At 39.1% G+C, this 27,822-nt stretch overlaps 1 protein-coding gene and 1 pseudogene across 2 annotated transcripts; both read left to right on the top strand.

The window, feature by feature from the left end:
* The first annotated feature begins 3,767 nt into the window (after nt 1–3,767).
* On the top strand, nt 3,768–8,674 carry LOC128599294 (urea transporter 2-like; annotated as a pseudogene).
* Nucleotides 8,675–14,849: 6,175 nt separating this feature from the next.
* LOC128598974 (urea transporter 2-like) lies at nt 14,850–25,761 on the top strand. 2 transcript variants are annotated; one of them, XM_053610237.1, is made up of 11 exons: nt 14,912–14,928; nt 15,032–15,088; nt 15,543–15,631; nt 16,538–16,718; nt 19,295–19,484; nt 19,574–19,702; nt 22,535–22,727; nt 23,060–23,207; nt 23,710–23,844; nt 23,963–24,012; nt 24,124–25,761. In XM_053610237.1, the coding sequence occupies exons 3-11, from the start codon at nt 15,602–15,604 to the stop codon at nt 24,388–24,390; spliced, it is 1,323 nt and encodes a 440-aa protein (XP_053466212.1). In that variant the 5' UTR covers nt 14,912–14,928; nt 15,032–15,088; nt 15,543–15,601; the 3' UTR covers nt 24,391–25,761. The 2 variants fall into 2 exon arrangements, with proteins under 2 accessions (XP_053466210.1, XP_053466212.1); XM_053610235.1 differs by lacking the exon at nt 15,543–15,631 and having other exon boundaries at nt 14,850–14,928.
* The last annotated feature ends 2,061 nt before the right edge of the window (nt 25,762–27,822 follow it).

The following is a 27,822-nucleotide window of genomic DNA, read 5'->3' as shown; positions in this document are numbered from 1 at the left end:
GCTATCTGATAACTGATCACCAAATATATGAATAAAAGGCACCAGAAACAAAAAGAGATCCTGTTAGACCTTACATATTCCGCTAAATACAAATCAAATGATCATGTGCCCTGCCCTGTAGTAACATAAACACTGGGACATTCAAAGGCTGCTTTGACATTTGGGAACATAATTCGATATGACACTTGTTTGAAATGTATTACTGTAAATACACTGTGGGTGTGAAGGGATTTTTCCACTTTTGGAAACTAATCAAAGCATATTTTTTTAATGGCTATTTATAAGACATATCACCCATTCCTAAACAGAGCACAAAAATATAGATCTCAATGTGAACTTCTCTTAAAAGATTTAAATTTTAAACATATAACTAATCTTCAATAAACACACTGCATTGATGTTTCTAAAAAAAGGTTTTTGGGTTACAAGCTGGTACCTATATATTTTTACCCACACATTTTTATTATTTCTCATGCCATGAAATGAGATCATATCCCAAAACTTTGCCTTTTTCTTTTTATCCTGAGGTTCAAACTGTTTTCCTCTCTATCTATGTTTTCTGCAATTATGTTTTATAATCAAAGCTTTAGGTGAATTTCAGTAAATTATTGGCCTGTAGGACCACCGGTAAGGAAGGGCAGTTGTATGTTAATTATGTGATTGTATTTTGCTTAATTGTCAGCTATTCTGCATTACCGTACACCCCACATCATTATTATTATTATTATTATTATTATTATTATTATTGTTGCAGAAAACAACCAACTAATCAATTCAATGTTATACTGATGACCGTATGGCCATTAATATTAACTAGCTAGACAGATATTTCCAGAAACAAACTGAACCAAGATTAGTGAAGTGACCCCCCTCTCTGGGTACAAGGAAGGCATGCATGAAGGTTATTTTCTGTTCCGGTGCCTATAGGTGGTGGAAAGTCTGGCTGTCTTCAAACAATGACTAAAGACCTACCTCTTCATGAAGCACTTCAATTAGCTCTTTGTTATTTATTTATTTATTTATTTATTTATTGAATGGTGTTGTCTTGTGTGTTTTACATACTACATTAACCTCCTCAACAGGGTTTTTAGAGTGATACTCTCTGTCCCTGACCTCGTGAACGAGGATGAGGATGTATTTATTGATAAAGACTTCAAAGCACTTCTTCTTGTTGCTCTGGATACGAGCATCTGCCAAATGTCATAAATGTAAACATAAATGTGATTGTTTGATGAAATGTGGGATGTTAAAGATTAAGTAAAACACAGACTGAGCTAGGAAAAAATAAAACCCATGTGTTCACTTATATCAGAGTTTGTTCCAGTGCACTGATTTGATTGGACAAGCGGCATTCAAAGAATGCTGATATAATTCCTATTCTAGCTGTAGTTCATTTGATTGAAACCGTTATCACACATACTACTGCCTGTCAGTCAGTCTGTGAGTTGCATGGCTACATGCACCACTCTATAGAGCTGTGGCTTGTTTGGGAACTTTTTTCAGTGGTGGAGAAAAAAATAAACAAAATACATGGTGTCCCCAAATGTTTCCATACATAGGGGAAATGAACTCTTTTTAACAAAATGTCTTCCAAAACATTTCAGACTTAGTTTATGTTATATATTTTCAGATAGCCTTTAAGAACGCCTTTGACATAAGAAGAACGTACTGAAATCATTCTCATGACTGGATCAGGAAGCTGTCGCAAGGTTGTGATGAACTTTAACAGGAAACATGGCAAGCGCATCACACACGACACTGCGGCCAAACTGGGAGTCAAAAGTTGGGAGAGATGACTCCGTGTATGGCAATCGTGTAGAGGAAGTTTTGCAAATTAAGTTACATTTGTATGCATTAAAAATCAGAAGTTACAGCATTTTGTCAGAGCATTACAGGTTTGTATGGAGAGCCTGGAGGTCATTTAGGCCTCCTCTGCCTTGTTTCCTAATTTTCATCTGTGTTTGCAAAGGAGGAGCCTGGATTTCACTAGCACAATATAAAGCCTGATCAGCAGCTCTTTCACAGTTACTGTGATTTTTGAGGGATAAGTCCTGGCCATATATTTATGACTGCAATACAACTTTCAGAGGTAAGGCTCTGGTTTCTGAGATTTTCTAAGTTTGTTATTAATTAATTTATGCTTAGTTAATTATAGACTTTCACACTAAAGAATGAGTTTTTCTTTTTAATGACTAATTAAAATTTTTGTCCCAGGGCATATATCCATTACTGAACGCTCTAAGGTAAGATAACCAAATCAGAGAGTGACCTAGATTATGAGGAATTAAAGTATAATCATGAAATAGTATATATACATTATTATTACTTACAGAATTTTACACAGACACACACACACACACACACACACACACACACATTACTATAGTATATATACATTAGTATTACTTACAGAATTTTATATATACACACACACACACACACACACACACACACTCACATTACAATAGTATATACAATATATGACTCTATCAATTGTTGCACACCTACATTTAACAAATATATTTTTGTTATTTATGTGTTTTGTTTGCAATTGTTTGATGTCTATGAAAGCAGAGTATTTTTGTGATTTTTTTTAACAAAATATGAAAAGGTTAAACAATAACGACAATTTTTCACAGCCTTCTTTGCTCATATTTACCAAGGGTGCCAATATTAGTGGAGTGCACTGTGTATATATATATAAATATATATATATATTAACAGTCCCGTCCAAAGTGATCGGAACTGCATGACCATTTCGTATGTTTGTGCTATACACCAAAGACATTTGGGTTTGATATCAAAATGTGTATATGAGAAAAGAGTTTATGATTTCAGCTTTTATTTCCTGGTATTTACATCTAGATGTGTTAAACAACATAAAACATAGAACCTTTTGTATCAGACCACCCAATTTTAGGTGAGCAAAAGTACAGGAACAGATAAGTCTTGAAGTAAATTAAAGTAAATAACACTTATTATTTGGTTGCATATCCCTTGCTTGCATTAACTGCATTAAGCCGGTGACCAGTGGCTATTTTGTGATGTCAGTGAGTTATATCAAGCCTGCCATCAAGCTGATTTCTTCTCGTGTGATGCTTTTCCAGGCTTTTACCAAAGCCTCTTTCCGTTGGGGTTTGTTTTGGGGAGTTTCTCCCTGCAGCCATGCAAGCCCAAGCCATGTTTTATATCATGAGAAGATCATTTATTTCTTCACACTTTGGCCTTTCCAATCACTTTGGTAGAGGTTAATCTTGGCTCCAGAACTTTTGTGGCTCATCTCTGCATTTCTTTGTGAATTCTAATGTAGCTTTCCAATTCTTAATGCTGGCTTGGTTTTCTTTCATAGACAGCTCACTGATCTTCATGTTGGCTTATCCTTTTTTTAACAACAAATGCCGTCTTCACAGGTGAAACGGAAGGCTAAAACCAATTATGTTCATAGCTATTTATTGTTTAATCAATCAATCTAACAGGACACACCTGGGTAACAAGAAAGACCTGTCAGTCACATGTTCCAATGTTTTTACAAATTTGGTGGTCTTATACAAAATCTGCTATGTTCTGTGTTGTTTAACACATCTTAATCTCTACATACCCTTGAAGGTAGCATCTCAATGACAAGCATTAAGTTTTACCTTTATTCTGATAACCTACGTCTATAAAAATTATGGCATATAGCTCACAAAGCTGTACAAAAATCTCTTACTGCATTTTAGTGAGAAATTCCTAATATATGACATGTTTGACAGGAGCTGCAGCCCCTCATGGCTAACACAGTTCTACAGACAGCAGCACTGAAGAACTCACAGCTGCAGCAGAATGAGCAACAGCGCTCACAAACCGAGTCTTCTAACCTTCAAAAGATCAAAGTTAAACTCACACGCTTTGCGTCTTACTTCTCGGGAAATATGGCTCCTTTTGACACGTGGATGAAAGGTAGGCTTTACCTGCTCATGTCTGCTTTCACATGGTCTCTTAAATGCATACAGTGACAAACATTTAAATTGTAGAAAATGTATATTGAAAGATAGACTTATAAGATCTTCACTAGCCCTACTTACTAGTATACTTACTTCATCAATATGCATCTAGATATGTATATAGTTTATACTGATTAAATGACATTATACCACAGCACTGTCTCAGCTCTGTCTGGTCAGAAGGTGTTGTTTAATCTACAATAACAGCAGCTCTGATGTTCTAATACATTATTGTTTCTAGAGTAATAGATACCTGATAATAAGATAAAAGTCCCTGGTGTCAGTGCTTTGTAACAGTCAGTACGTTTACTGCCATGAGATAGTCTTCAGGACAGAGGACTTTGCACTTTCTGGTTCTTCTGTAACATGACTAACAAGCTGTGTTATTATTTTTATTTTTTTAATCTAATTAATGCCATTAGGAAAAAAATTAAAGACTGCTGAGGGAATGACTGTTTATAGCTCCTATAATGTAAGTGATAACAGGAGCTAACTTGTTTCTCAAATGTTTCACAGCATTAAATATAACTATAAATAGATACAGGCATAATTATTTAAAAAAAGAAAAGAAAAAGGAAACAATTCCTGGCTGAATGGCTGTGTTTTAAGAGGAAAATATTAGGAAATAACCACCTTCGGAATGGAATCAAACCTCCCATTTGTTGATTATTTTCCCATAATAGAATACCCCAAAATGTTTTATTCATTACATAAAGCACACTTTTCATGGACAGTGATTGTGCATGTGTTTATTGTGGAAAAAGACATGATATAATAAAAAGGTGGTTCTGATGCTACTGGTCTTAAAAGAGGTCTTGTTTTTTCCAGGGTTGTAAAATTGTGATATCTTAATAGAAATGATAGCTGCCACCAACTGTGTTCTAAATGAATACATTTTATTTTGTGCAAGAAGACTACAAGCAAGAAAGCTAATAATAATTCAGTGACCTTTAAATACTGTCACATGAATACTGATAACTCGCAGGCATGCTAAACCCAGTTAATGTTTATAAAACCGTTCATGCATGTTTATATATCTGTCTCAGCCATCTCATCTGTAGTTCAGCTGTGGCAGACAAAATATATCCCAGTACATGTAAAGGCAGGAATTTATCATAATTGCAGATCAGACATCACTTAAGTGTATAAAAATAGTCAGTGTACATAGGCATACATAATCTTTAAAGGAGATTATGTTGTGTTAGTTGTGTATGTTATGTTATTTGTGTTGTAAATGCTCAGTTATTGGTATTTGGGTTTAATTCTGAGAATATCGTGGAAAAAAAGGAAAGGCAATCCATGTAAAACAGAAAAACATTAATGTCCCAATTCAGTATCTAATCTACCGTTGCTCATCAGAGATTTTACTTCTGTTATCACCCCCAGGAGCTACTAACTAGATAGCTGCACTCTAAACACAGATATATCAAGGTGACAGTTGATGAAGTAGTCTACTGGGGGTTTGAAAACTAGATCAGGATTTATAAGCTAAGGTGTAATTTAACCCATTACTAACATTTTATTTAAATTATTTTCAATGGAACTGTCATAAAGGTATTTTATATTTTACAATATGTATACTGTATATTTCAGTAATGCTACTTCTGTTATTCATTGTTTTGTCCAGAACAGTGCATCTTCCTTCAGATTTTTGATTGGGTGTTGAGAGGTGCAGCACAGGTCATGTTCGTAAACAACCCTCTGAGTGGACTGATCATCTTCGCGGGACTGATCCTCCAGAATAGATGGTGGGCTCTCAATGGCTTTGTGGGCATTTTGTTTACCACAATCTCGGCCCTCATTCTCAAACAAAACAGGTATTTCCAGACTGCGATTCATACAATATCATAACTTGTGAGTTGTTTACTGTTTGGAAAAATGCAATTTCAATTTAACTTTCTCTCAGAGGGGCAATCGCAGCAGGCCTGTATGGGTACAATGGAATCCTGGTTGGTCTTCTAATGGCAGTGTTCTCCAATGCAGGTGACTGGTACTGGTGGCTTCTGCTGCCCAACATCTTTATGTCAATGGCATGGTGAGCTTCAGGCACTCATTTTTCTTTGCATACTTGTCAGTCAAGGTAGCTTTGAAATAGAGAATGGCTCTACACTGAATAAATAACATTGATCAGCATGCATGGTCTGTAGATCCATAAGCAGATATACCTTTGGATTTTCTATAAAGCAAGCAGTGAAACTAATCTGAAACCAAGAGCATTCATAATTTCAGGCAATGAAAATGTAGAGGTTTGTCATTCTAGTGTGACAGATGTTAAAATATTCACGGAAATTCAGGGTGACATGCTGCCACAAGACAAAATCAAGTCAAAACAGATCACATCAACCAGATCGCTTTCAAAGGTTAATCAAAGGTTGCATGTGATGACATTAATATTACAGTTTTGGCACTGAGGTAGACATGATTGAGCGATATAGTTGGAGGCATAGATTATTCTTAGGACATGAGGTTTCAAGTTTCTTGCAAAAAAGAATCCTGTATGACAGTTTTAGGTCACCTTTTTCCTATACAGGACTACCAGTGGACTCATTACCATGCTGAAAATAATACTAGAACATTTGGTATTCAATTACTTGTCAGCCATTGTAGACTTGTGATAAAGAAAGCAGCTTGAGAACTCAGTGTCTCTATACTAGACATTTAAAACTTGCTTGAGCAGTGACTGTTCTATTATCATACCCGATAATAAATCCTGATTGTTTCATGTCTTACAGCCCGATCATCTCTAGTGCCCTGGCCTCAATCAACAGCCGGTGGGATCTGCCAGTTTTAAACCTGCCTTTTAACATTCTGGTGTGTCTTCATATGGTAGCTACAGGCCACTACAACCGCCACTTCCCCCAGGTCCTTATCCAGCCAATCACCTCCTTCCCCAACATCACATGGTCTGAGCTGGAATATACTTTGGTAAAAGCCTTACTGGAAGCATGCTGGTATAAAGTAGTTTTTATGCTGAACAGACATCACTTTTGCAAGCTCTTGTACATGAGTCCAAAGATGAAAATCACTTAGGAGCATTTCTAGAATCTTCTGATACTGAAGTCAAGAGAGGAACTCTTTCTTCAGTCAGTGTGGAATTTCAGCTAGCTTGAAATGCCACATTTTCTCTCAAGAAATATAATTATTTTATGCAACATCAGATTAAGCTGTCACTTCAGTTACTGACAGCAGCACTTATGCACTGTATTCTAAATCACATACCCTTGACATGAACTCAATTTCCACAGCTCTTCCGGTCCATTCCTGTTGGCATTGGGCAGGTCTATGGCTGTGACAATCCTTGGACAGGAGGCATATTCATTGTGGCCCTGTTTATTTCTTCACCAATAACTTGCATGCATGCTGTCATTGGTTCAACTATTGGGATGTTGTCAGGTAAGACTCAACCGTGCATGTGTCATTCTCTACTCTGGCTTCAATCACAATGTCCTAAAGAAAAGATTAGCAAATCTGTCCCTTTTCATAATATAGAACCTAATAATATGAACCTAAGTGATCCAGGAAGAATTACATTTTAAGATCAGCGAAATCTCTGATTTCTAATTTGCTATTTTAGGTCTTGCTCTTGCGGCACCATTCCAGAGCATTTACTTTGGACTGTGGGGATACAATTGTGCCTTGGCTTGCATTGCAGTTGGTGGAATGTACTACGCCCTTACCTGGCAGGTCCATCTACTGTCTATAGTCTGTGGTATGATGCCTGTCAGAACCATATAAACTTTCTGAATGCTAAATGATTCTGGTTATGTAAGAACCATTGCCAAGGTTCTCAGCCATCAGTGACATTAATTTCCTTTCTCATTTCCCCCTTAGCATTTTTCTGTGCATATCTTGGCTTTGCAATTAGCAATGTGATGGCTACTGTAAGTATCTTGTTATTCACAATGGAAAAACTTTCAGGATAAGTGTTCCAAATTTCGCATTTTGTAATCTGTTTTTAATGCTTTATTCCTCAGTTTGGACTTCCAGCATGCACTTGGCCCTTCTGCCTGTCAGTCCTCACGTTCCTCTTGATCACCACAGAGACAAAGACCATCTACAAGCTGCCACTTTCTATAGTTACCTACCCTGAGAAAAACCTCATATTCTACTGTAAGGTGAAGGAGGAAAAAGCTGAAAAAAAGCAGAAGAAAGTCCAAGAGGAGATGCTACAGGAGAAGGATAAAGAGGCACAAATGACAAAAGACATGGATGTAAAGATAATGATGGAGAACCAAGAGAAAGAACAGCACAATGTCTGCATTAAGATAAGTAGAGGGCATTTGGAAAACCTGTCCATTACTGGAAACACAGAGCCAACTACTCTAGAATTAACTGAAATATGAAGCAACAATTTCCAGCGCACTTTCACTCAGTGAGAACAATGCACATTTGGTTTTCCTCCCAATAATGTGTTAATAAGAAAGTATTTAAGTGGTTAAATACATGATATATTATATGCACAATGAATGTAAATGCAAATTATCTATACAAAGTCTATACAAAAATGATCTATATGACCATCCATCACTGAACCACATGGACACATTCTGGGCATCTCTACTGTGATGTTACAGTATGTCTAAGCAATGTAGTTGTTCTGGCTATGAACATTGTCTTTGAGACAGGATGATGAAACAATCCATACTATCCACCTCTACTTTCTCATTGTTACTTCCTAACAATCTCATAATGGTAAACATGTATGACTGCATAACTTAATATTGATATTTGATGTTCATATTAGGTAATTCTATTTAAATTTTTGGGCCTATTTTTTCTTTTCATATGAATGTGTTTGAATGTTTTAGAAATTTCCTTTTATCCCTCTTTTAATTGTTAAACGCAAAAGTGTCAAGTTGTTCTTTAACTTATGTATTGTACATAAACTGGCTATTGTATAGATAAATTGATTGTACAGAATTATTAAACTTCATTAAAAGTAATTATGATCACTGCTTCTGGCAACAAATGAAAGCGTCATGTAAGAGATTCTGAAAAGATTGCTCTGCCTTCCTGCCCAGCTGATGATTTCATCCCTCCACCCTGCCCTGTTGAGGGTGTCACCCCATCTCCTTGCTTGGCTGGTGATGTTGCCATGCCTCTCTGCTCGGCTGGGGTCGTCCTCTCTGCCCGGATGATGACTTCACCTCCTCCACCTTGCTGGGCTGAGGATGTCGCAACGCCTCCCTGCTTGGCTGAGGATGTCGCTCTGCCTCACTGCTCGGCTTAAAACATGGCTCCACCTCCTTTCTTTGCCATCATAGTCACTCCCCCTTCTGGCCTCACCATGGTCGTTGTTCCCCCCTCTGGCCTCACCGTGGTTGTCACTCTATCCAGGGGTCCAGGCCCTCCTAAGTTTGGGTGCTTCAGGGGCCATAAGGGGGGCACTATGTCATGCCCACCATGGACAATTCCCCCCCAGGCCACCAGACATCACCCTCACTCACATTTTTTAAAATTCTTCTTTTGCTTTCTACACCATTTCTCCTTGGTTGGGAAGCATTGTGTGTATTGTTTGTATTGTTACCATTATGTTGCATTTCCACCATGAGTGGGTTTTGATTTTTATGTTGAGTTTTCTTTTCTTTGCTATGCCTTGCTTCAGTCTAGTCCTTTGTTTAAGTTTTTCTAGTTTTTGGTTCTTTTTTGTCATTGTTTGTTATTTTTAATTGTTTAAAATAAGATTTTTGTAATTGCATTCTACTCCTTGAGATTTCGTGACAAATGTGTCTATGACTGTGTAACAAGGGGAGAGCTGACAGGTGGGCCAATGTGCTTGTACTTCCAGAATCTAGCAAGGCCTAGAGGGGAATCCCCTCCAGCCACAGGTTCATGGTGGGACAACTGGTGGTGAGCATCCTCACCTCAGGGATCGAGGAATGAAGTGGCTGCCCATTTTGCAGTTTGCTAGGAGCTCATCGGTGATAAATCTGCTGGACCCTGGCTGATCACCGGCAAATGTTGAAGCCTGGGATTCATGGGAGGGATCGTGGGGTCTTTGAGAAATAAATTTTACTCACAATGGACTTGCAGTTTTGTACCAATGTGATTCTTAACCATAATTTGACATATGAAGATGGGTTGAGTATAACCTACTTAAAATTACTTACAAGAGCTAAGAGAATAGGGGTTAACATGATAGGAGGTGAGGCAGTGAGGCAGCTTTGAGGTTTCAGGTGGGGTATCATGCATTGTAGTGGCCTCATGGTTGAAGAATGTTGGCGACCTGGTGGCTCTGAGAAGCGATGAATTCCATGGTTCAATGGCGTGGTGTCTGGGCTTGATTCTGTAATGTTCAGCAGAACAGAAAATTGCATTTGCTATCAATCAGGTTCAAATCACCTCTCTCTAAGAATGCAGGTTTCTTGAATCTCCCCCTGGCATGCTCGAGAGAGGGAGCAGCCGTGGCAATCATCTGCCGTTGGCCGTGTCGTCTTACTGTTCACCCCGCCTCTGCCATGTGCGCCAGTGGTGATGAACAGGTGTCTCTATAAACACGAGTGCTTTCCCAGACCTGCTCGCTCTGCTGGAACCAGTAATCGACTGCTGGGGAATATGTGGTGCTGGTGTTCCACGGTAAAAGAGGTAGCCTAAGACACACTAGAACGGGGTGAGTTGTGCTGCTGAGTGACGTAGGGATTTCTGGGTGTATTCAGTCCAGGGGACGAATCTGGACCAGTCCTCTGGGTTGGCTACACAGAATGTTCAGAGGAATCACCCAATCTCTTGGTTGGCATGTTCCACTTGGCCGTTGGCTTGTGGGTGGTATCCTGACATTAAATTGACAGTGGTGTTCATTTTTCTCATGAAGCTGGACCACACTTGTGATGTGAATTGTGGTCCTCGATCACTGACAATCTCTTTGGGGATCTGAAAATATCAGAACATGTTTTGGAACAGTACCTCCACTGTGGTAAAGGCTGATGGGAGGGCTGGTAGTGGAATTAAGTGGAGTGACTTAGAGAACCTGTCCATAATCACAAGGTGGTTGTGTTTCTCTGAAACTCTGGCAGGTCGGTGAGGAAATCCACAGAGATGTGTGACCAGGGATGCTCTGTAATGGGAAGAGGAACTAGTTTGCTGCTGTTAATGTTTGAAGAAACTTGGACTGGGCACAGTTTGAACATGACAAGACCACTCGATGCACATCCCTCAGCATGTTGGGCCACCAGTACTTCTCATGTACCTGGGTGGCATGTGGCGACTGCCGTGTGGGCCCAAGTGATGAGCGCCAGCTGGTGCTGTTCGGGCACATACTGTTTACTAGGGGAACATGCAGCTGGGAGCTGAGAGCTTGGGATTCATGCTAGGGTTTGATCTAACTCCCACTCAGTGGAGCTGAGAGTACTGGTGGGAGAATGAACTCATCAGAGCATACTTGTACCTCTGGGCTGTGTTCCTGGAAGAGTGCATCAGCTTTGGTATTCTCTAATGAGTGAAAAACAGCCTTCAGTACCACTTCTGGCCACTATGAATTCTTGGTCATGCCATATGGGCTCTCTAGCGCGGCTTCAGTGTTCCAGTGCCTGATCAATGACATCCTGAGGGACATGCTGGGGAAGTGTTTCATCACATACATCAACAACATACTAGTCTATTCCAGTTCTCTTGTGGAACACCTCGTCCTTGTATGCCAGGTGTTAAAAAAGCTTCTCCATGTTGTTGGTCCAGCCAGGGTAGTCAAATCATGACTGGGGGTTGGGCTGAGATGATGACATAGAGGGTGATGGATTCCCTATGCAAGGCACCAGTCTGGAGAGAAAGAGGGTCGGTGCAGTATGAGATCAGTCATCCCCCAATTGGCGCTCCAACGATGGCTTGGCTCTTGCGTGGTTGGAGTAAGGGTCTGTTGGGGATGTTGAGCTTCTGTGCTGTATCATGGTCGATGAAGTTCCCCACTGCTCCAGAGTTGATTAATGCTGTGAGGACAGATATCCCTGAGCATTCTACTATGACTGATAAAATGAAGGCTTGAAGAGAGAATAATTGGGATGGACTCACCCTTTGGGAGCGGGATGTAGAGTCCCCTGCTCTCCCCGGTGTCCCGATCAAACTTGAGAGGACACTGCCAGATGAGAAGGGTATCTTGTGTGTAGTAAAAGAAGCAAAACTCGACGGCATGCTCCCTCTCAGCTTTGTTGAGCCATGCGTGCCCCAGCTGCATGGGCTCTGCCAGGTTTTTCTGTGTGGTGAGAGCTGCATCGCTATGGGCTGGACAGCTGCTCAGAAGCAGGTGATCGAGATGAATGACTAGATTGATGAGCGAGTCAAGGGTGAGTTGGTCGTAGCGGCAAGCAAGCTCCGTTACTACTTCCGGGTTTAGTCCATTGCGAAACACAGTTTTCAGTGCTGGTTCATTCCACTCACTCCTCGCAGTGATGGTCTGGAACTTGAGAGCATATTCTGCTACGCACTGCGAGCCCTAGGAAATGGTCATGAGCTCTTTTTCCGTTTCCTTGCTATCGGGAGTGTGATCGAAGACACGTCGGAACAGCCCCATAAACTGATCATATGAGGAGATGGGCTCACCGACCTCATTCCCATAACACTGTTGCCCAGGTGAAAGCTCTGCCTGTTCCATTCCAGAGGCCCTCCAGAAACCATTGATAAAATTATACCATTATTATGCACATGTATCAGCTCCCAAAATAGAACAGCTGATAAAAAAAAAATCTGGTGGCCAAGAATTGCATCAGACATTGAAAGATGGTGCGATACATGCATTGTATGTGTCACCATCAACCAAGGCAGACCTGGTTGAACAAAATTCTGCAAAAAGACCTTTGGAATCATTACAATTAGATTTTATTGGTTTACCACCCAGTGCCCTGGGGTGTGGTGGTGGTGGTGGGGGGGGGGGGGGCGGGGGGGGTCGGTGATAATTGATAAATTCAACGGAGTTAGGTTAGACTCTGTATTTGATTTTGAAGTACCGTTTCTGCTGGTAGTTTATTGAAATTGATACGGGTCGACAAAAACGTGTCGACCTCATTATTATGATTATTATTTATATTATTACTTTTTTATCTTACACCTCGACCCTAGATCAAAGTCGAACAACCTACCTAAATTACACCCATCTCTCAACCATGAACATATCAAAACACACTCCAGCATGGCGATCTCAACACAATATCACTGCATGGTATCAACTAAAAATATATCCAGGTGCTAAAGAAGGTGGGATGTGCACTCTATATGAAAAGATTAATAACAGCACAGACCCTAAAATATGTTATTTTGTCAACAATTTGGAACCTGCCACATACTGGAACACTCACACCACACACAAGCTACACAGAATAACAATTCAACTTAACACTATACAAACCATATGATAACATACCAAAACATTTGTTTGGACAAGCCGAAAGGAAGGAACTTATTGTGTGGGGAAACGCGAACATAACATGGACAATTTCACTGACCCACACAATTGCTCATGGACTGTTAGTCATTGTTTTAATTGAACTACTTGCGAGAATAGCAAACCAAAACAATACCCGAAGCTATACCCCATTCCTCCTGGTGCACTTTTTAAGGGAAATATCAACAAAACACTACTACATGATATGTAAATTTGGTTATGACTCATGTGACATGCAACATTTCAAATATATTATCTGCTTTTGTACAACATTGTAATGATGATGAAAAAACTTATGTATGGCTCCAGGCATGAATCGATGATTTAATCTCTGATTAAAAAGGCAGACTTGCCATAAAAGTATCACTTGTACGTTCTAAACGGGACCTGCTTGGAAATATAGTTAATTCAATAGCCAACACCTACAAGATAAACAGTCAATCACAATTTTCAACATGGTTGGCTAACCAACCTCACAAACTTGGCTACCAGTTTCCAACACATCACAAATAGCAACGAAAATCTCATAAAAGTGGTCAGATCCGAGGCGCAGGCGCCTCTACTGATCAGTCACGCATTGTTTAATCAGACCCGTATTGTCGAACGTGAATCAGCCTGTAGATCAGTCCTGGGTGCCTTGGATTCTTTACCACCTTTTCTTTAAACCACCCAGATCAAGTTTTTCCAAATTCCACTACCAAATACACTCTTGTGGCACGGTAGTGACTCTTAGCTGTGACTTGTTCTTTTCTCTTGCTGTGTTGTAAGCAATTTCTAATTGTAACACAACCTTGAGTGTGTAGAAAGGTGGTTTAAAAATAAACTTATTATTATTATTATTCAGGCCTGAGTTCAAATCTGTCATTTATTTCTATAGACAAATACAGTATACATTTATAGGCTGTATATGTATATAGTGTAGTTATATACAGTATGATGTTGCTTAGGTTTGGTAGTAAAAACTTGAGTATTCTGGAACTAGGAATAATTTTGACAAACATCTACCAAGTCCTGCATGAAACAGAAAAAAAGCAAGAAGAGGTTTCAAAAGGCCAAATGTTTTCTTAATTTTGTTGTACAGGTTTTCATCTTTTTCTACTTTTGCACTTAATTTCTCTAACTTTTCTCCTGTGTCTTTCAGTTATAGCCTCCACATTTGGTGATTATCTGAAGGTTATGAAATAAGGCACACACTCATTGAACTCTGTAATCATTTCTTTTTTAATTCCTTTGTTATCCATAGACTCACATTGCTGCCCAAACACCCCCCCCCCTTTTCACCTGATGTTGTAGTTACAAAAGTTATTGAGAGCAACTACAGGTTTGTAGAGGCAATCTAAATGTGCATCTCATCTAAAAGAATCTTTAATGTCTTATAAATGATAAGAATGATGAGGATTCACGATAAAACCTCAGGCCTCCTCTTCCTTGTTTCCTAATTTGCATTTGTGTTTGCAGAGGAGGAGCCTGGATTTCACTAGCACAATATAAAGCCTGGTCAGCAGCTCTTTCAAAGTAACTGAGATTTTTGCTGGAGAAGAACTGGCCTTATTTATGCCTGGAAAACAAGTTTCAGAGGTATGGCTCTGCTTAGTTAATAATAGACTTTCATACTAAACAACAGGTTTTTCTTATTAATGACTAATTTAAATGACAAAGGACTGTCTCATTTTTGCCCCAGAGTATTTCAGGGAATATCACAAGTTTCTGTAGAACATCCATTACTGAGCACTCCAAGGTAAGGCAACCAAATTAGTCACTTTTTAGGACACTTGTATTGACTGGGGTTCATCTAACCTCAATAATTCAGAAATGTGTAGGCCTATAAATAATGTCAAATTAGGCTTAATATGTTCTGTTAAATAACAAACTCTTTGGCACCAATGAATAGCCATAATAATACTCTACACATTTGAATAATGTGCCTAATATTTAAATATTTGGAATATGCGAATAAAATAAATCTGTGCTGATATCTATATATCTATGAAACAGTTAAAGGGGTTCCTGGCTCCAAAAGGTTTGACAGCCTCTGCTATATACGGTGTAAATATTTGTGCAGCAAATTTAGGATAAAACATAATTGTTAATTTCTTTCTTTATTTATTTTTTATCTTTATGTAGTTATGCATGTTTTATTTAGTTTACAGATTGTGTTTGTCATCCTTGTTCTTTTTTCTGTTATTTTACAGAAGCAATACTACAATTAGTATGCTATATCCAATTACTCCTAGGCTATGTCTATGACTGCATGCCTTTTCAATTAGCTCTGAACTTTATGGTCTGAGGATAATTATCCCATCTCTGTTTAAATAAATGACAGATTTTTTTTTTTTTTTAAAAAGTAACACTTTGTGTGTGTGTGTGTGTGTGTGTGTGTGTGTGTGTGTGTGTGTGTGTGTGCATGTTTGCATGTGTGTGTATTAAAGAGCTTAGAACATGGCAGATCACACAATTTTTAGGTGAGCAAAAGTATCGGAACAGATAGTAATGTGTGTGTGTGTGTGTGTATTAAAGAGCTTAGAACATGGCACATGGCAGATCACACAATTTTTAGGTGAGCAAAAGTATCGGAACAGATAGTAATGATGCACACACACACACACACACACACATATATATATATATATAAGATAGATATTTCATAATAAAACACAAAACCAGGTAACTTGAGCAGTTACAGTAACAGTACAGTAAATACGTACATACGTTGCATTCAATATCAAATAATAGTGTGAACAGGGTTGATGAGTTCCATGGCTTATCTGGCAAAATGTTTAATATAACCCATAGAATATACTGTCTGACATCAGCCAATATATTTCGTGTGTGAACTGGTTTTCTCTTTATTCCTAACCATATAAAATCAAATTGCACTGTCATAAAAGGCAATGGTGCAATATTTTTTTTTCTTCAAGGTACAAAATAAAGTAAATCTACCCTCAAAGGTACAATGGTGCGGAATGTATGGAACATTAAATACCTGAAATAGATTTAAACGCACACTATATTGATAATCTTGGTACCATCTCATTGACATGCATTTACAGTATGTCATGAAAAGTATTTTACTTTTATTCTGATAACCCACATCTATAATATTACCTATGGCCTATACATCACAAAGCTGTACAAAAATCTCTTACTGCATTTTAGTGAGAAATTCCTAATATATTATGTTTGACAGGAGCTGCAGCCCCTCATGGCTAACACAGTTCTACAGACTCAGAAGAACTCACAGCTGCAGCAGAATGAGCAACAGCACACACAAACCGAGTCTTCTAACCTTCAAAAGATCAAAGTTAAACTCACACGCTTCGTGTCTTACTTCTCGGGAAATATGGCTCCTTTTGACAAGTGGATGAAAGGTAGGCTTAAACGAGTCATACCAACTTTCACACAGGACAAAAGATTTGTACTCTGGTTTCTCAGTACGATGATAAGCTATGTTTTGTTTTGTTTATTTGTCTGATTGATGTCGTGACACAGAAAAATAAGAGTCTGGTAAGAGAATGACTGTTTATAGCTGCTATATGAGTGATAAAACGAACTATCTATGAACAGATAAAATCATTTTAGATTCAAGATTCAAGAACTTTCTTTTCGAAGGAAGCTTCCTTGTACAATCAGTGCTGTCAAATCAATATATCTTAAAGTGCCCCTTTTTCAGATATTGCCTTTCATGTAGTGTGTTATATAGCCATTATAGATAATAAAGTTTCAAAAATCAAAGTGCACAACAAATGGAGTTATTGTCTCCCAAAAGAACAGATTCCGAACACCTGAAACAAGTCGTCAGTAAGTCCAGACTTACTTCCTGCACAAACCTACATAGGTTTGTAACAAAAAAACCCACCTCTGGTCTTCACTGGCTGCTCACGAACAACGTGTACTTTGACCCGCCCTCAAACACTACAGATGTAGTTGCGTCCTGAAAGAGTTAGGTTCATGTATAGAAGATGTTTTCTGAGCTGCAAAAGCAAAACCACTTTGCATAGACTCCCAAAGGATGAAGATGTGTCAGTGGTTAGAATTAATTTTTAAAACGATACCACAGCAGTTCAACTCCGACCTTCGTTTGTGTTCCGACAACTGCTTCTCAAATCAAGTCAACGCGGGATTTGCGAAACGATTATACATTAAAGACTGGGACGTACCCAATTTATTTGGACCATCTTGCGCCTCTGCATCACAACCTGTAAGTTTGATTAATTATTTATGTATATATTTTCTACCGGGTGTTCCAAATGCGTAGTTTTGTGTTATATACGTGTACAACCGGTGCACAGCTGTAGGCCTCTGCTAACCGGCTAACTCACGTTATTGTCAAGCTACATACAAGCTTACCACTGAGAAATGTCCTGTTCTCGTTGTGCTATGGTGGTTCGGGTTGATCTTCTGCTGTATATCACTATCGTACTCAGTCTCAAATGTAAAACTGAAAACATTATTACTGAGCTGAAATTCAGATATGGTAATGGGCGTTTCCTTTCTGAAACGTGCTGTAAGCGGTAGACAAATCACAACAGAGTGGGGCATTTGACCAATCAGAGCAGAGTAGGCTCTCTAAAAGGAGTTGTTTAGAGTGAACGGATCCTTGAGTGAATCGTTTGTGACACTGAGAAAAAAAGACTGATGCTACAATGTAAATTATGAGAACGTGTTTTTTTTTACCTTGGATCCATGTAAACCTTTTGTATGAGACCTCTAATACAAAATTAGGGACTTTTAATATAGCATAATAGAGGCGCTTTAATATTCAATTCAATTCAACTTTATTTGTATAGCGCTTTTTACAATAGACATTGTCTAATAATCATTAGAGCCGGTCCTAACTGTGTTCTAAATAAATACATTTTGGTTTGCATGAGAAGATTACCAGAAAGAAAGCAAGTAATTTTTCTGTGACATTTCTGTGATGTAAATGCTGTCATCTTCGTGCTGATAACACGCAGGCATGCTAAGCCTAATAGATGTTTATAAAAGCAGTCATGCATGTTTCTATCTGTCTCCACCATCTCTTCAGTGGTTCAGCTGTAGCAGGCAGAATGTTCCAGTACATCTAAATGCAAAAATGGACCTAACTGCTGATCACCAGTCTCTTCAGGGTAGTCAGTGTACATAAGCATATAGCATCAAGGAGGTGCATTGTTATTGCTTCAGTTATTGGTATTTGGGTTTGATCTTTTTAAAAACATGAAAACCAGAAATATTAACATCCCATTTTGGCATTTAATACGTTTTCTAGTGCAGAGAAAGTGCATTTTTGTTATCACACCACATCATGGGATCTACATATATTTAGGTTGGTACATTCCTCACAGTTTTGTACTTGCAGGCAGGCAGGCAGATTGGCTACTCTAAACTGCCCCTAGGTGTGAATGAGTGTGTGAATGTGTGTACATGTTGCACTGCAATGGATTGCTGTCCCATTCAGGTTATATTCCCACTTACCAACCAGTGTTTCTGGGATAGGCTGTGGATCCACAATGACAGGATAAAGTAGTTACTGAAGATGAATGAATGAATGAATAAATCAAAATGGGGATTCCAGATTTTGATTGGTCAGCACTCTGATACGAGAGAGCAACAAATACACTATTGCAGACCAGATAGACTGTTCTCATTGAAGGTTCTATAAAATAACTATCAGCATAGCAAGATGTTTTGTGTTTATCTTTCCCCACATTGAAACGTAAAAAGATAATGGTACATACATTCTTAGAGAATAGGATTCCTCAAGGGTTCTTTGGGTAGTCTTTAGCTGCTTAACGGGTTCTTCTGATGAACAAACGCTCTGCTGTTAAATTCTTTTTTAGATTGAACATTTGTAAAAATGTATATATTAGTAATTGTATTTTTCTTCTTCTTCATTGTTTACTATCTTTATCTTTATGCATATTACTGATTCTTACTGTATCTTTGTAAAATGTGTTTTGTCCAGAGAAATGCATCTTGCTTCAGATTTTTGATTGGGTGTTGAGAGGAGCAGCACAGGTCATGTTCGTAAACAACCCTCTGAGTGGACTGATCATCTTCGCGGGACTGATCCTCCAGAATAGATGGTGGGCTCTCAATGGCTTTGTGGGCACTTTGTTTGCCACAATCTCGGCTCTCATTCTCAAACAAAACAGGTATTTTCAGACTGCGAGTCATACAATATCATAACTTGTGAGTTATTTACTGTTTGGAAAAATGCAATTTCAATTTAACTTTCTCTCAGAGGGGCAATTGCAGCAGGCCTGTATGGGTACAATGGAATCCTGGTTGGTCTTTTAATGGCAGTGTTCTCCAATGCAGGTGACTGGTACTGGTGGCTTCTGCTGCCCAACATCTTTATGTCAATGGCATGGTGAGTTTCAGGCACTCATTTTTCTGTTTATTCTATTCTTTTTGAAATAGAGAAATGCTATACACTATATAAATAATGCTGAGCACATGCATGTTCTGTAGATCCACAAGCAGATATACCGTTGGATTTTATGTAAAGCAAGCAGTGATACTTATGTCTCTGTTCTCATGGTTAATTCGAATCTGATAGCATTTGTAATCAAAAGCACTGCCATTTTATCAAGTTTGCCATTTAATTCTTTTTACCAGTGGCCAAAAATGCACTGTAAAACCGGATAGTTCATTTGACTAAAAAAAATTGAGGTCCAAATATACTTAAATATAACAAAAATTTAACTCAAACTTGTTATATTTAAGGGTATTTAGCTTAAAGAAATTGATTAATCAACTTAAAAATTTTGAGGTAACTAGTTTCCTCAAATTTTTTGAGTTAAATAAACTTATCCAACTTTACAGTGTGGAATTTTTGCCTGTTTTGTGGGTGCCTGTGTTCAGCATTGAATTTATTTGAGATGTCACACTCCACAGTAGTGGTTAACGGCTCATATGAAAGTAGACACTTGATGCTTTAATAATTTGTAGTTTTTCATAAGTATTTCTGTTTTTACCTAACCACCTAGGTTAGGTAAAACAGACAAAGTCTCAAAAAGTAGCAGAAAACTTTTAAAAATAGCAAGCATTGCTAAAAATTTCACAAAAGAACATGTTCAGATGGAACAATCCACCAACAAATGACATGAAAAATATATCCAAACGGAACAAAATGAAGTAACAAATGGGAATAGCATGAACCTCAGCTACAAAATGTGCAATATCACAAGTAAAAAGTTTGAAACTTACTCATCTCATTTAGCCTTTACTGAAATCAGCACCAGAGCCCTGTTAGCACTGCCATATATGTAATACAAGCATGAAGAAGGTGCTCTTTCCACTTCCGATGACATGGACGTGGGGTTGGATTTTAGGAGGCAAAAATAACTATTTAGTGCAAAATATGAACTAGTACATGCAAAACAAACAAAAGTGCCAAAAAAACCTGAATGAAAAAAACAATTAAGAATCAGAGTCTAGTGCGCATCGTTGAGCCTGGCTGTCCTTGACATCATCCCCACTCAGTGAAACAAAGATGGTCCACTATAGTACACAGAAACACATCACAAGACCTGCATTTGTAAATCTTCCTTTCAAGGCAGAGTACACAATGTTTTCTCCCAGCTGAGGCTTTGTCTCTTTTGGCAAAGGTTAAGGTGTTCACAATTGTCACTAGATAGCATGAAAAAGAAATGTGAGAAGGATCAGGAGAAAGCTAGTGTCAGAAAAAGCAAACGCTGTAAGGACTAAAACATGCCAAAACTTACTCTATAAACTTTTGGAGGAACAACCATCACTATTATTTGCACAACAAAGCCATTTGACGCTATAAGCTGATTGGCCTGTACCCGCTGACTGCCAGCATATCAACAGCACCAGACCAATAGCTGTGTGCGTAAAACTGTGTGAGGGGGAAATAACGCATTTGGATTTTTCTGCCTCTGAATGGTCATTCTTGGCAAGTAAGGTCTTATTTGAAAGCTAGTAGTTTCTTCAATTGTTCCACGTGGGTGTCAATTAAGTTAGACTGCCCTATTAAAAATTTAGGAGGTGGTTGGTTCAGCATAGCCAAGGCACATAGTGATATTTCTGAATGTGACTCACTACAATATATGGCTAAATTCCAGAGGGGTGGGATACCAAAACACATAATGCATTTCGAAGATGACATCTGTGATTAAATGTGGAACTTTTCATTTGTTTTCTTCAATAAAGCTGATGGTCTATATATTATTATAAATGTGCATGATTTATAAAACCGTGAACAAACTGATTTTTGTAATGTAAGGTAGTAAACATTTATAAAAGTCTGATCTTGGATTTAGATGTTATAATTTTATTGTGGCAGTTGTATACAGTGTTTTACTATCAAAAAAGCTTTAGTTGTGCTGTCCATTTTATTTCTGTACCAGTGTTACTGTGGACAGGTATGAACTGTTTGGATAGTAGGGGGCTCAAAACCCTGCCCCCTTCCCTTCCCTTCCCCCACCCCTTTCCCATGCCCCTGCTCAGCAGCAGCTAAACTCACAGTCATGACACTGCACACACAGAAAGCCAACAGTGTCCCGACTAATCTTAACAGAATCGCTGCAATAAAATAAATGATTTGTTTAGACTGATTGAAAATGTCCAATAAGTCGAGGAACGGCATCGTACTGGTGCACGATAGACGTAGACAGATGTCAAGAGAAGTCAGGGTGGCATGCTGTCACAAGACAAAATCAAGATAAAACAGATAACATCAGCCAGAGTTTCATGTGATGTAGTGACGTTAATAATACTCAGTTTTGGCACCGAGGTAGTCCTGATTGCGCGATACAGTGCAGGAACGCAAAATTCCAGGAACACTAAGGTTGACTCTGTCATGGGTTGGCCACAGTATCTTTATTAAGTATCAAAAAATGAAACTGATTTGGGGCACAGATTATTCTTAAGGCAATGGACTTTCAAAATTCTTGCAAACTTTTCAGGAATCTTGTATGATGGTTGTGCGTCATCTTTTTCCTAATGTGTAAATGAAGGCTATACAGAAATACCAGTAAACTCATTACCATGCTGCCTTCTGCACTGGAAAATACTAGAAAACCTACTTGTTCCTTACTTGTCAGCCATTGTAGTCTTGAAATAAAGAAAGGAGCTCTACAACTAGTGTCTCTTTACTAGACATTTAAACCTTGCTTGAGCAGAGATTGTCAAAAAGCCCATTCCTGATAATAAATCCTGATTGTTTCATGTCTTACAGCCCGATTGTGTCCAGTGCCCTGGCCTCTATCAACAGTCGGTGGGATCTGCCCGTGTTTACTTTGCCTTTTAACATTCTGGTGTGTCTTCATATGGTAGCTACAGGCCACTACAACCGCCACTTCCCCCAGGTCCTCATCCAGCCAATCGCCTCCTTCCCCAACATCACATGGTCTGAGCTAGATTATGCTAAGGTAAGAGCCTTGCTGGAAGTGTGCTTGCATACTGTTTTTTATGCTGACCAGAGATGTGTCTTGCAAGTTCTTGTACATGTGTCCAAAGACAGAAATGATTTCCGAGGTAACAGGAGTTGTTTCTAGAATCTTCTGATGCTGAAGTCATGAGTGGAAGTCTTTGTTGTGTCAGTGTGGAATTTCACCTAGCTTGAAGTGCCACATTTTTTCTCAAGAAAATATAGTTGTTATTTTATGCAACATCAGATTAAGCTGTCATTTCAATTATCAATAGCAGCACTTACGCACTGCATTCTAAATCACATACCCTTTACATGAACTCAATTTCACAGCTCTTCCGGTCCATTCCTGTTGGCATTGGGCAGGTCTATGGCTGTGACAATCCTTGGACAGGAGGCATATTCATTGTGGCCCTGTTTATTTCTTCACCAATAACTTGCGCACATGCTGTTATTGGTTCAACTATTGGGATGGTGTCAGGTAAGACTCAACCGTTCATGTTTCATTCTCTACTCTGGCTTCAATCACAATACCCTAAAGAAAAGATTAGCAAAGGGGCTCCTAAATGGTGCAAGAGAAAAGTGTGCACCCTCTCATTGGGAGAACACAAGTTTGAATCATGACAATACCATTTTTAGCAATACTGGCTGTGCTCTGGGTAAGAGGGATGGCATACTCTCTCTCCCCTGTCAATCACAGCAACACTAGCCAATTGTGGGCATCTGTAAGCAAATGTATGCAAAAGAGGGTAAATATCACTTTCTTCTGAGTATGTTACGTTACAAATATGAGAGGGGATAGCTGGCAGGTGGGTCGGAATTGGCAGGTGACTAAATTGTGGAGAAAATGGGGGGAATTCCAATACAAGAGAAGCAAATTTGTCCCTTCTCATAAATGTAGGACATTTTGTAATATTACCCCAAGTGATCCAAGAAGACCAAGTAATTTCATCAGTGAAATAATCTCAAATTTATTATTTTAGGTCTCGCTCTTGCGGCGCCATTTGAGAACATCTACTTTGGACTGTGGGGATACAACTGTGTCTTGGCTTGCATTGCAATCGGTGGAATGTTCTATGCGCTCACATGGCAGGTTCATCTCCTGTCTATAGCCTGTGGTATGATGCCTATCATAACCATTTCCTCTTTCCTGAGTGCTAAATGATTCTGGTTATGTAACAACCATTTCCAGTGTGATCAGCCACTAATGACCTTCCTCTCTCATTTCCCCCTTAGCATTTTTCTGTGCATATCTTGGCTCCGCAATTGGCAATGTGATGGCTACTGTAAGTATGTTGTTATTCACAATGGCAAAACTTAAAATGAAAGCCTATTCTAGCAAGGGTGTTCCAAACTTCCCTTTTTTGTAAAAATGTTTTTAATGCTTCATATCTCAGTTCGGGCTTCCAGCGTGCACGTGGCCTTTCTGCCTGTCTGCCCTCACTTTCCTCTTGATTACTACGGAGACAAAGACAATCTACAAGCTGCCGCTTGCCAAAGTGACCTACCCCGAGGAAAACCTCATGTTCTACAGGAAGATGAAGAAGGAGGAGAAGGCTGAAAAAGTCATAAAAGCAAACAATGAGGTGCAGATGAAAGAAGATTTGCAAATTTCAAAAGATGTGGAAGTAAAGATTATGGTGGAGAGGCATTTTAAAGAGTAGCAGGAAATCTGAACTGAGACAAACAGCAAGATAAGACAGTGTACAGCAGAAAGCCCATTTCTTGCCCATAAGTGAATGCAGCCACTTGTATGTCACATACACTTTTTTGTTTTGCTTCCTAACATCCACACAATGGTAAATACAATCCCCTCTGAAAGTATTGGAACAGCAAGGCCAATTTTATGTTGTTTTCGTTATACATTGAAGACATTTGTGTTTGAGAACAAAAGACAAATATAAGATGATAGAATTTACATCTAGGTGTGTTAAACAACTTAGAACATGGCACCTTTTGTTGGAACCCACCCATTTTTTCAATGATCAAAAATATAGGACCACATGACTGATAGGAGTTTCTTGCTGCCCAGGTGTGCCCTGTTAGATTGATTGCTTAAAGATTGAATAGCTCTGAATATCTACTCTTGGTTTGAGCTGAAGGTTCCTGTGAAGACATAAAAGATTAGCATTTGCTGTTCACAGTTTGTAATTATTATTATTATTATTACTACCATTTTTGTGCCAAATTTCATATAAATGGCCTTTTCCTACTGCAACTTACAGTTGCAATCAAAATTATTCAACCCACATTGCAAATCAAGTTTATTGTCAAAATTTACAGACCTTAATCTGTTTGCAATGAACAAGTCAAACTGAAATAGTTCAACACAACGAATGCTTCAAGTGGTTTCCCCAAATTCAACTGAAAATGCAACTTATAATGATTTCTCCACTTTCAAAATTTCCTTCATGGCAAGCATCTTTAGTACTGAGTAGAGTTCCTTTTGCTGTTATGACTTGCTGTAAACGAGAAACATAGCTTCTGGCAGTGTTCCTGAGGAATCTTAACCCATTCTTCATGAGCAATGGCCTCCAGTTCAGTAATATTCTTGGGTTTGTGTGCTGCAACCGCCTTCTTCAAATCCCACCAGAGATTTTCTCTGGGGTTCAAGCTACCACCATGTTTGACTGTGGACAGTGTTCGTTCTTCATTCTTCTTCCTCCAGACATACCGCTGATCCATCGTGCCAAAAAGTTCCAGTTTTGTTTCATTGCTCCACAGAACAGAATCCCCAAACTTCTGTGGTTTATTTATATGATTTCGAGCTGACTTTTCTTGTGCTTTTGGGTCAGTAGTGGTGTACGTCTTGGAGTTCTGGCATGGAAACCTTCTGTGCTTAGTACATACCTTACTGTGCTCACTGAAACCTCAGTGCCTGTTGCACCAAGTCTTGCAGGTTTTTTCCAGTCACTCAAGGGTTTTTCATAACCTGCCTTCTTAGAAATCTGCTTGCAGCCATTGATAGCTTCCTTTTTCTGCCCTGTCCAGGTATTTAATGTATTTTCTGTCCCTAGCCAGTTCAGGTATTTCATGTGTTTCAGCTCAAGCACACCTGGTGCAACTAATGAAGCCCTTGATTAGTTGCATCAGGTGTGATTGAGACAACACCTGTTTAGCATATTTGTGCTGTCGTGAGGGGGTTGAATAATTTTGAAACTGGAGAAATCATTATAAGTTGCATTTTCAGTTGAATTTGGGGAAACCACTAGAAGCATTCATTGTGTTGAACTATTTCAGTGGTTTTTGTTTGATTTGTTCATTGCAAACAGCTGAAATTCTGTAAATTTTGACAATAAACCTGATTTGCAATGAGGGTTGAATAATTTTGATTGCAACTGTATGTATTATATGTAAATCAGTTATTGTATGGTTAAATTTATTATGCAGAATTAAACATAATTAAGTTGAATTATGATCACTGCTTCTCTGGTGATGAATTACAAAACCTTGTGCGTGTAGTTTGAGTTATGTAACCAATAACTCAAAAGTACAAGCGCAGGAATATATGCCTGAGTTTAAATGACGTCCACAACATACCAACCTATCCAATCACTCAACTATTCAAATAGAAAAATGATTCATATACTGAACACAGTAGTGCACACTTGTTCAATTGTCTATGAAGAGCACAGCTTGCCCATTGCATGCAAAGCATCCTAGAGATGAGGGTGTCCTTCACATATAGTCCACATACCTCTGTAAATATGCCATGATGTGATGCTTGCTGAGGGGTGGAGGTGAACATACTCTGTACAGCAGCTATTTAGGAAACAAATCTCATTCCATGGTTGTCAGGTAAACAGGGTTTGGAGACGGATGCAAGTGCAGTTAAAGCTTTTAATGAAGAGAGGCAGGCAGGCAGACAAATCCAAATCATAGGGCAAAAACACAGTCACAAAACAGGTGAGGGATCAGGTGATCGGCAAAACAGGACTTAAACAAGAACCACAAATGAGAACGAGAACAGGACCAAAAACCATGGAACGAGAAACAAAGGACAGAACGGCTTGGTAGAGTACTGGCAGCAAAATGCAGAAACGATACTTGGCCCAGACCAAAGACACAGGGGGGTTTAAATATACACGCAATCTAAGGGCATGACATAGAACAGCTGAGACATTAGGAACGAACCAATCACTAAAGTGAGTACACCCCTCACATTTTTGTAAATATTTGATTATATCTTTTAATGTGACAACACTGAAGAAATGACACTTTGCTACAATGTAAAGTAGTGAGTGTACAGCTTGTGTAACAGTGCTTGTATTTTTCTCGTTTGTTAGTCGTTTTGGATAAAAGCGTCTGCTAAGTGAATAAATGTAAATGTAAATTGGGCCCAAAGTGTCAATATTTTGTGTGGCCACCATTATTTTCCAGCACTGCCTTAACCCTCTTGGGCATGGAGTTCACCAGAGCTTCACAGGTTGCCACTGGAGTCCTCTTCCACTCCTCCATGATGACATCACGGAGCTGGTGGATGTTAGAGACCTTGTGCTCCTCCACCTTCCGTTTGAGGATGCCCCACAGATGCTCAATAGGGTTTAGGTCTGGAGACATGCTTGGCCAGTCCGTCACCTTCACCCTCAGCTTCTTTAGCAAGGCAGTGGTCGTCTTGGACGCGTGTTTGGGGTCGTTATCATGCTGGAATACTGCCCTGCGGCCCAGTCTCCGAAGGGAGGGGATCATGCTCTGCTTCAGTATGTCACAGTACATGTTGGCATTCATGGTTCCCTCAATGAACTGTAGCTCCCCAGTGCCGGCAGCACTCATGCAGCCCCAGAACATGACACTCCCACCACCATGCTTGACTGTAGGCAAGACACACTTGCCTTTGTACTCCTCACCTGGTTTCCGCCACACACGCTTGACACCATCTGAACCAAATAAGTTTATCTTGGTCTCATCAGACCACAGGACATGGTTCCAGTAATCCATGTCCTTAGTCTGCTTGTCTTCAGCAAACTGTTTGCGGGCTTTCTTTAGAAATTCTGTATCTTTAGAAGAGGCTTCCTTCTGGGACGACAGCCATACAGACCAATTTGATGCAGTGTGCGGCGTATGGTCTGAGCACTGACAGGTTGACCCCCCACCCC

The sequence above is a fragment of the Ictalurus furcatus genome, chromosome 22, assembly GCF_023375685.1.
Source record: "Ictalurus furcatus strain D&B chromosome 22, Billie_1.0, whole genome shotgun sequence".
NCBI classification, from domain to species: Eukaryota; Metazoa; Chordata; class Actinopteri; order Siluriformes; family Ictaluridae; genus Ictalurus; species Ictalurus furcatus.
Note: the sequence above shows the minus strand (reverse complement) of the source record. Positions and strands in the feature narration are given on the sequence as shown.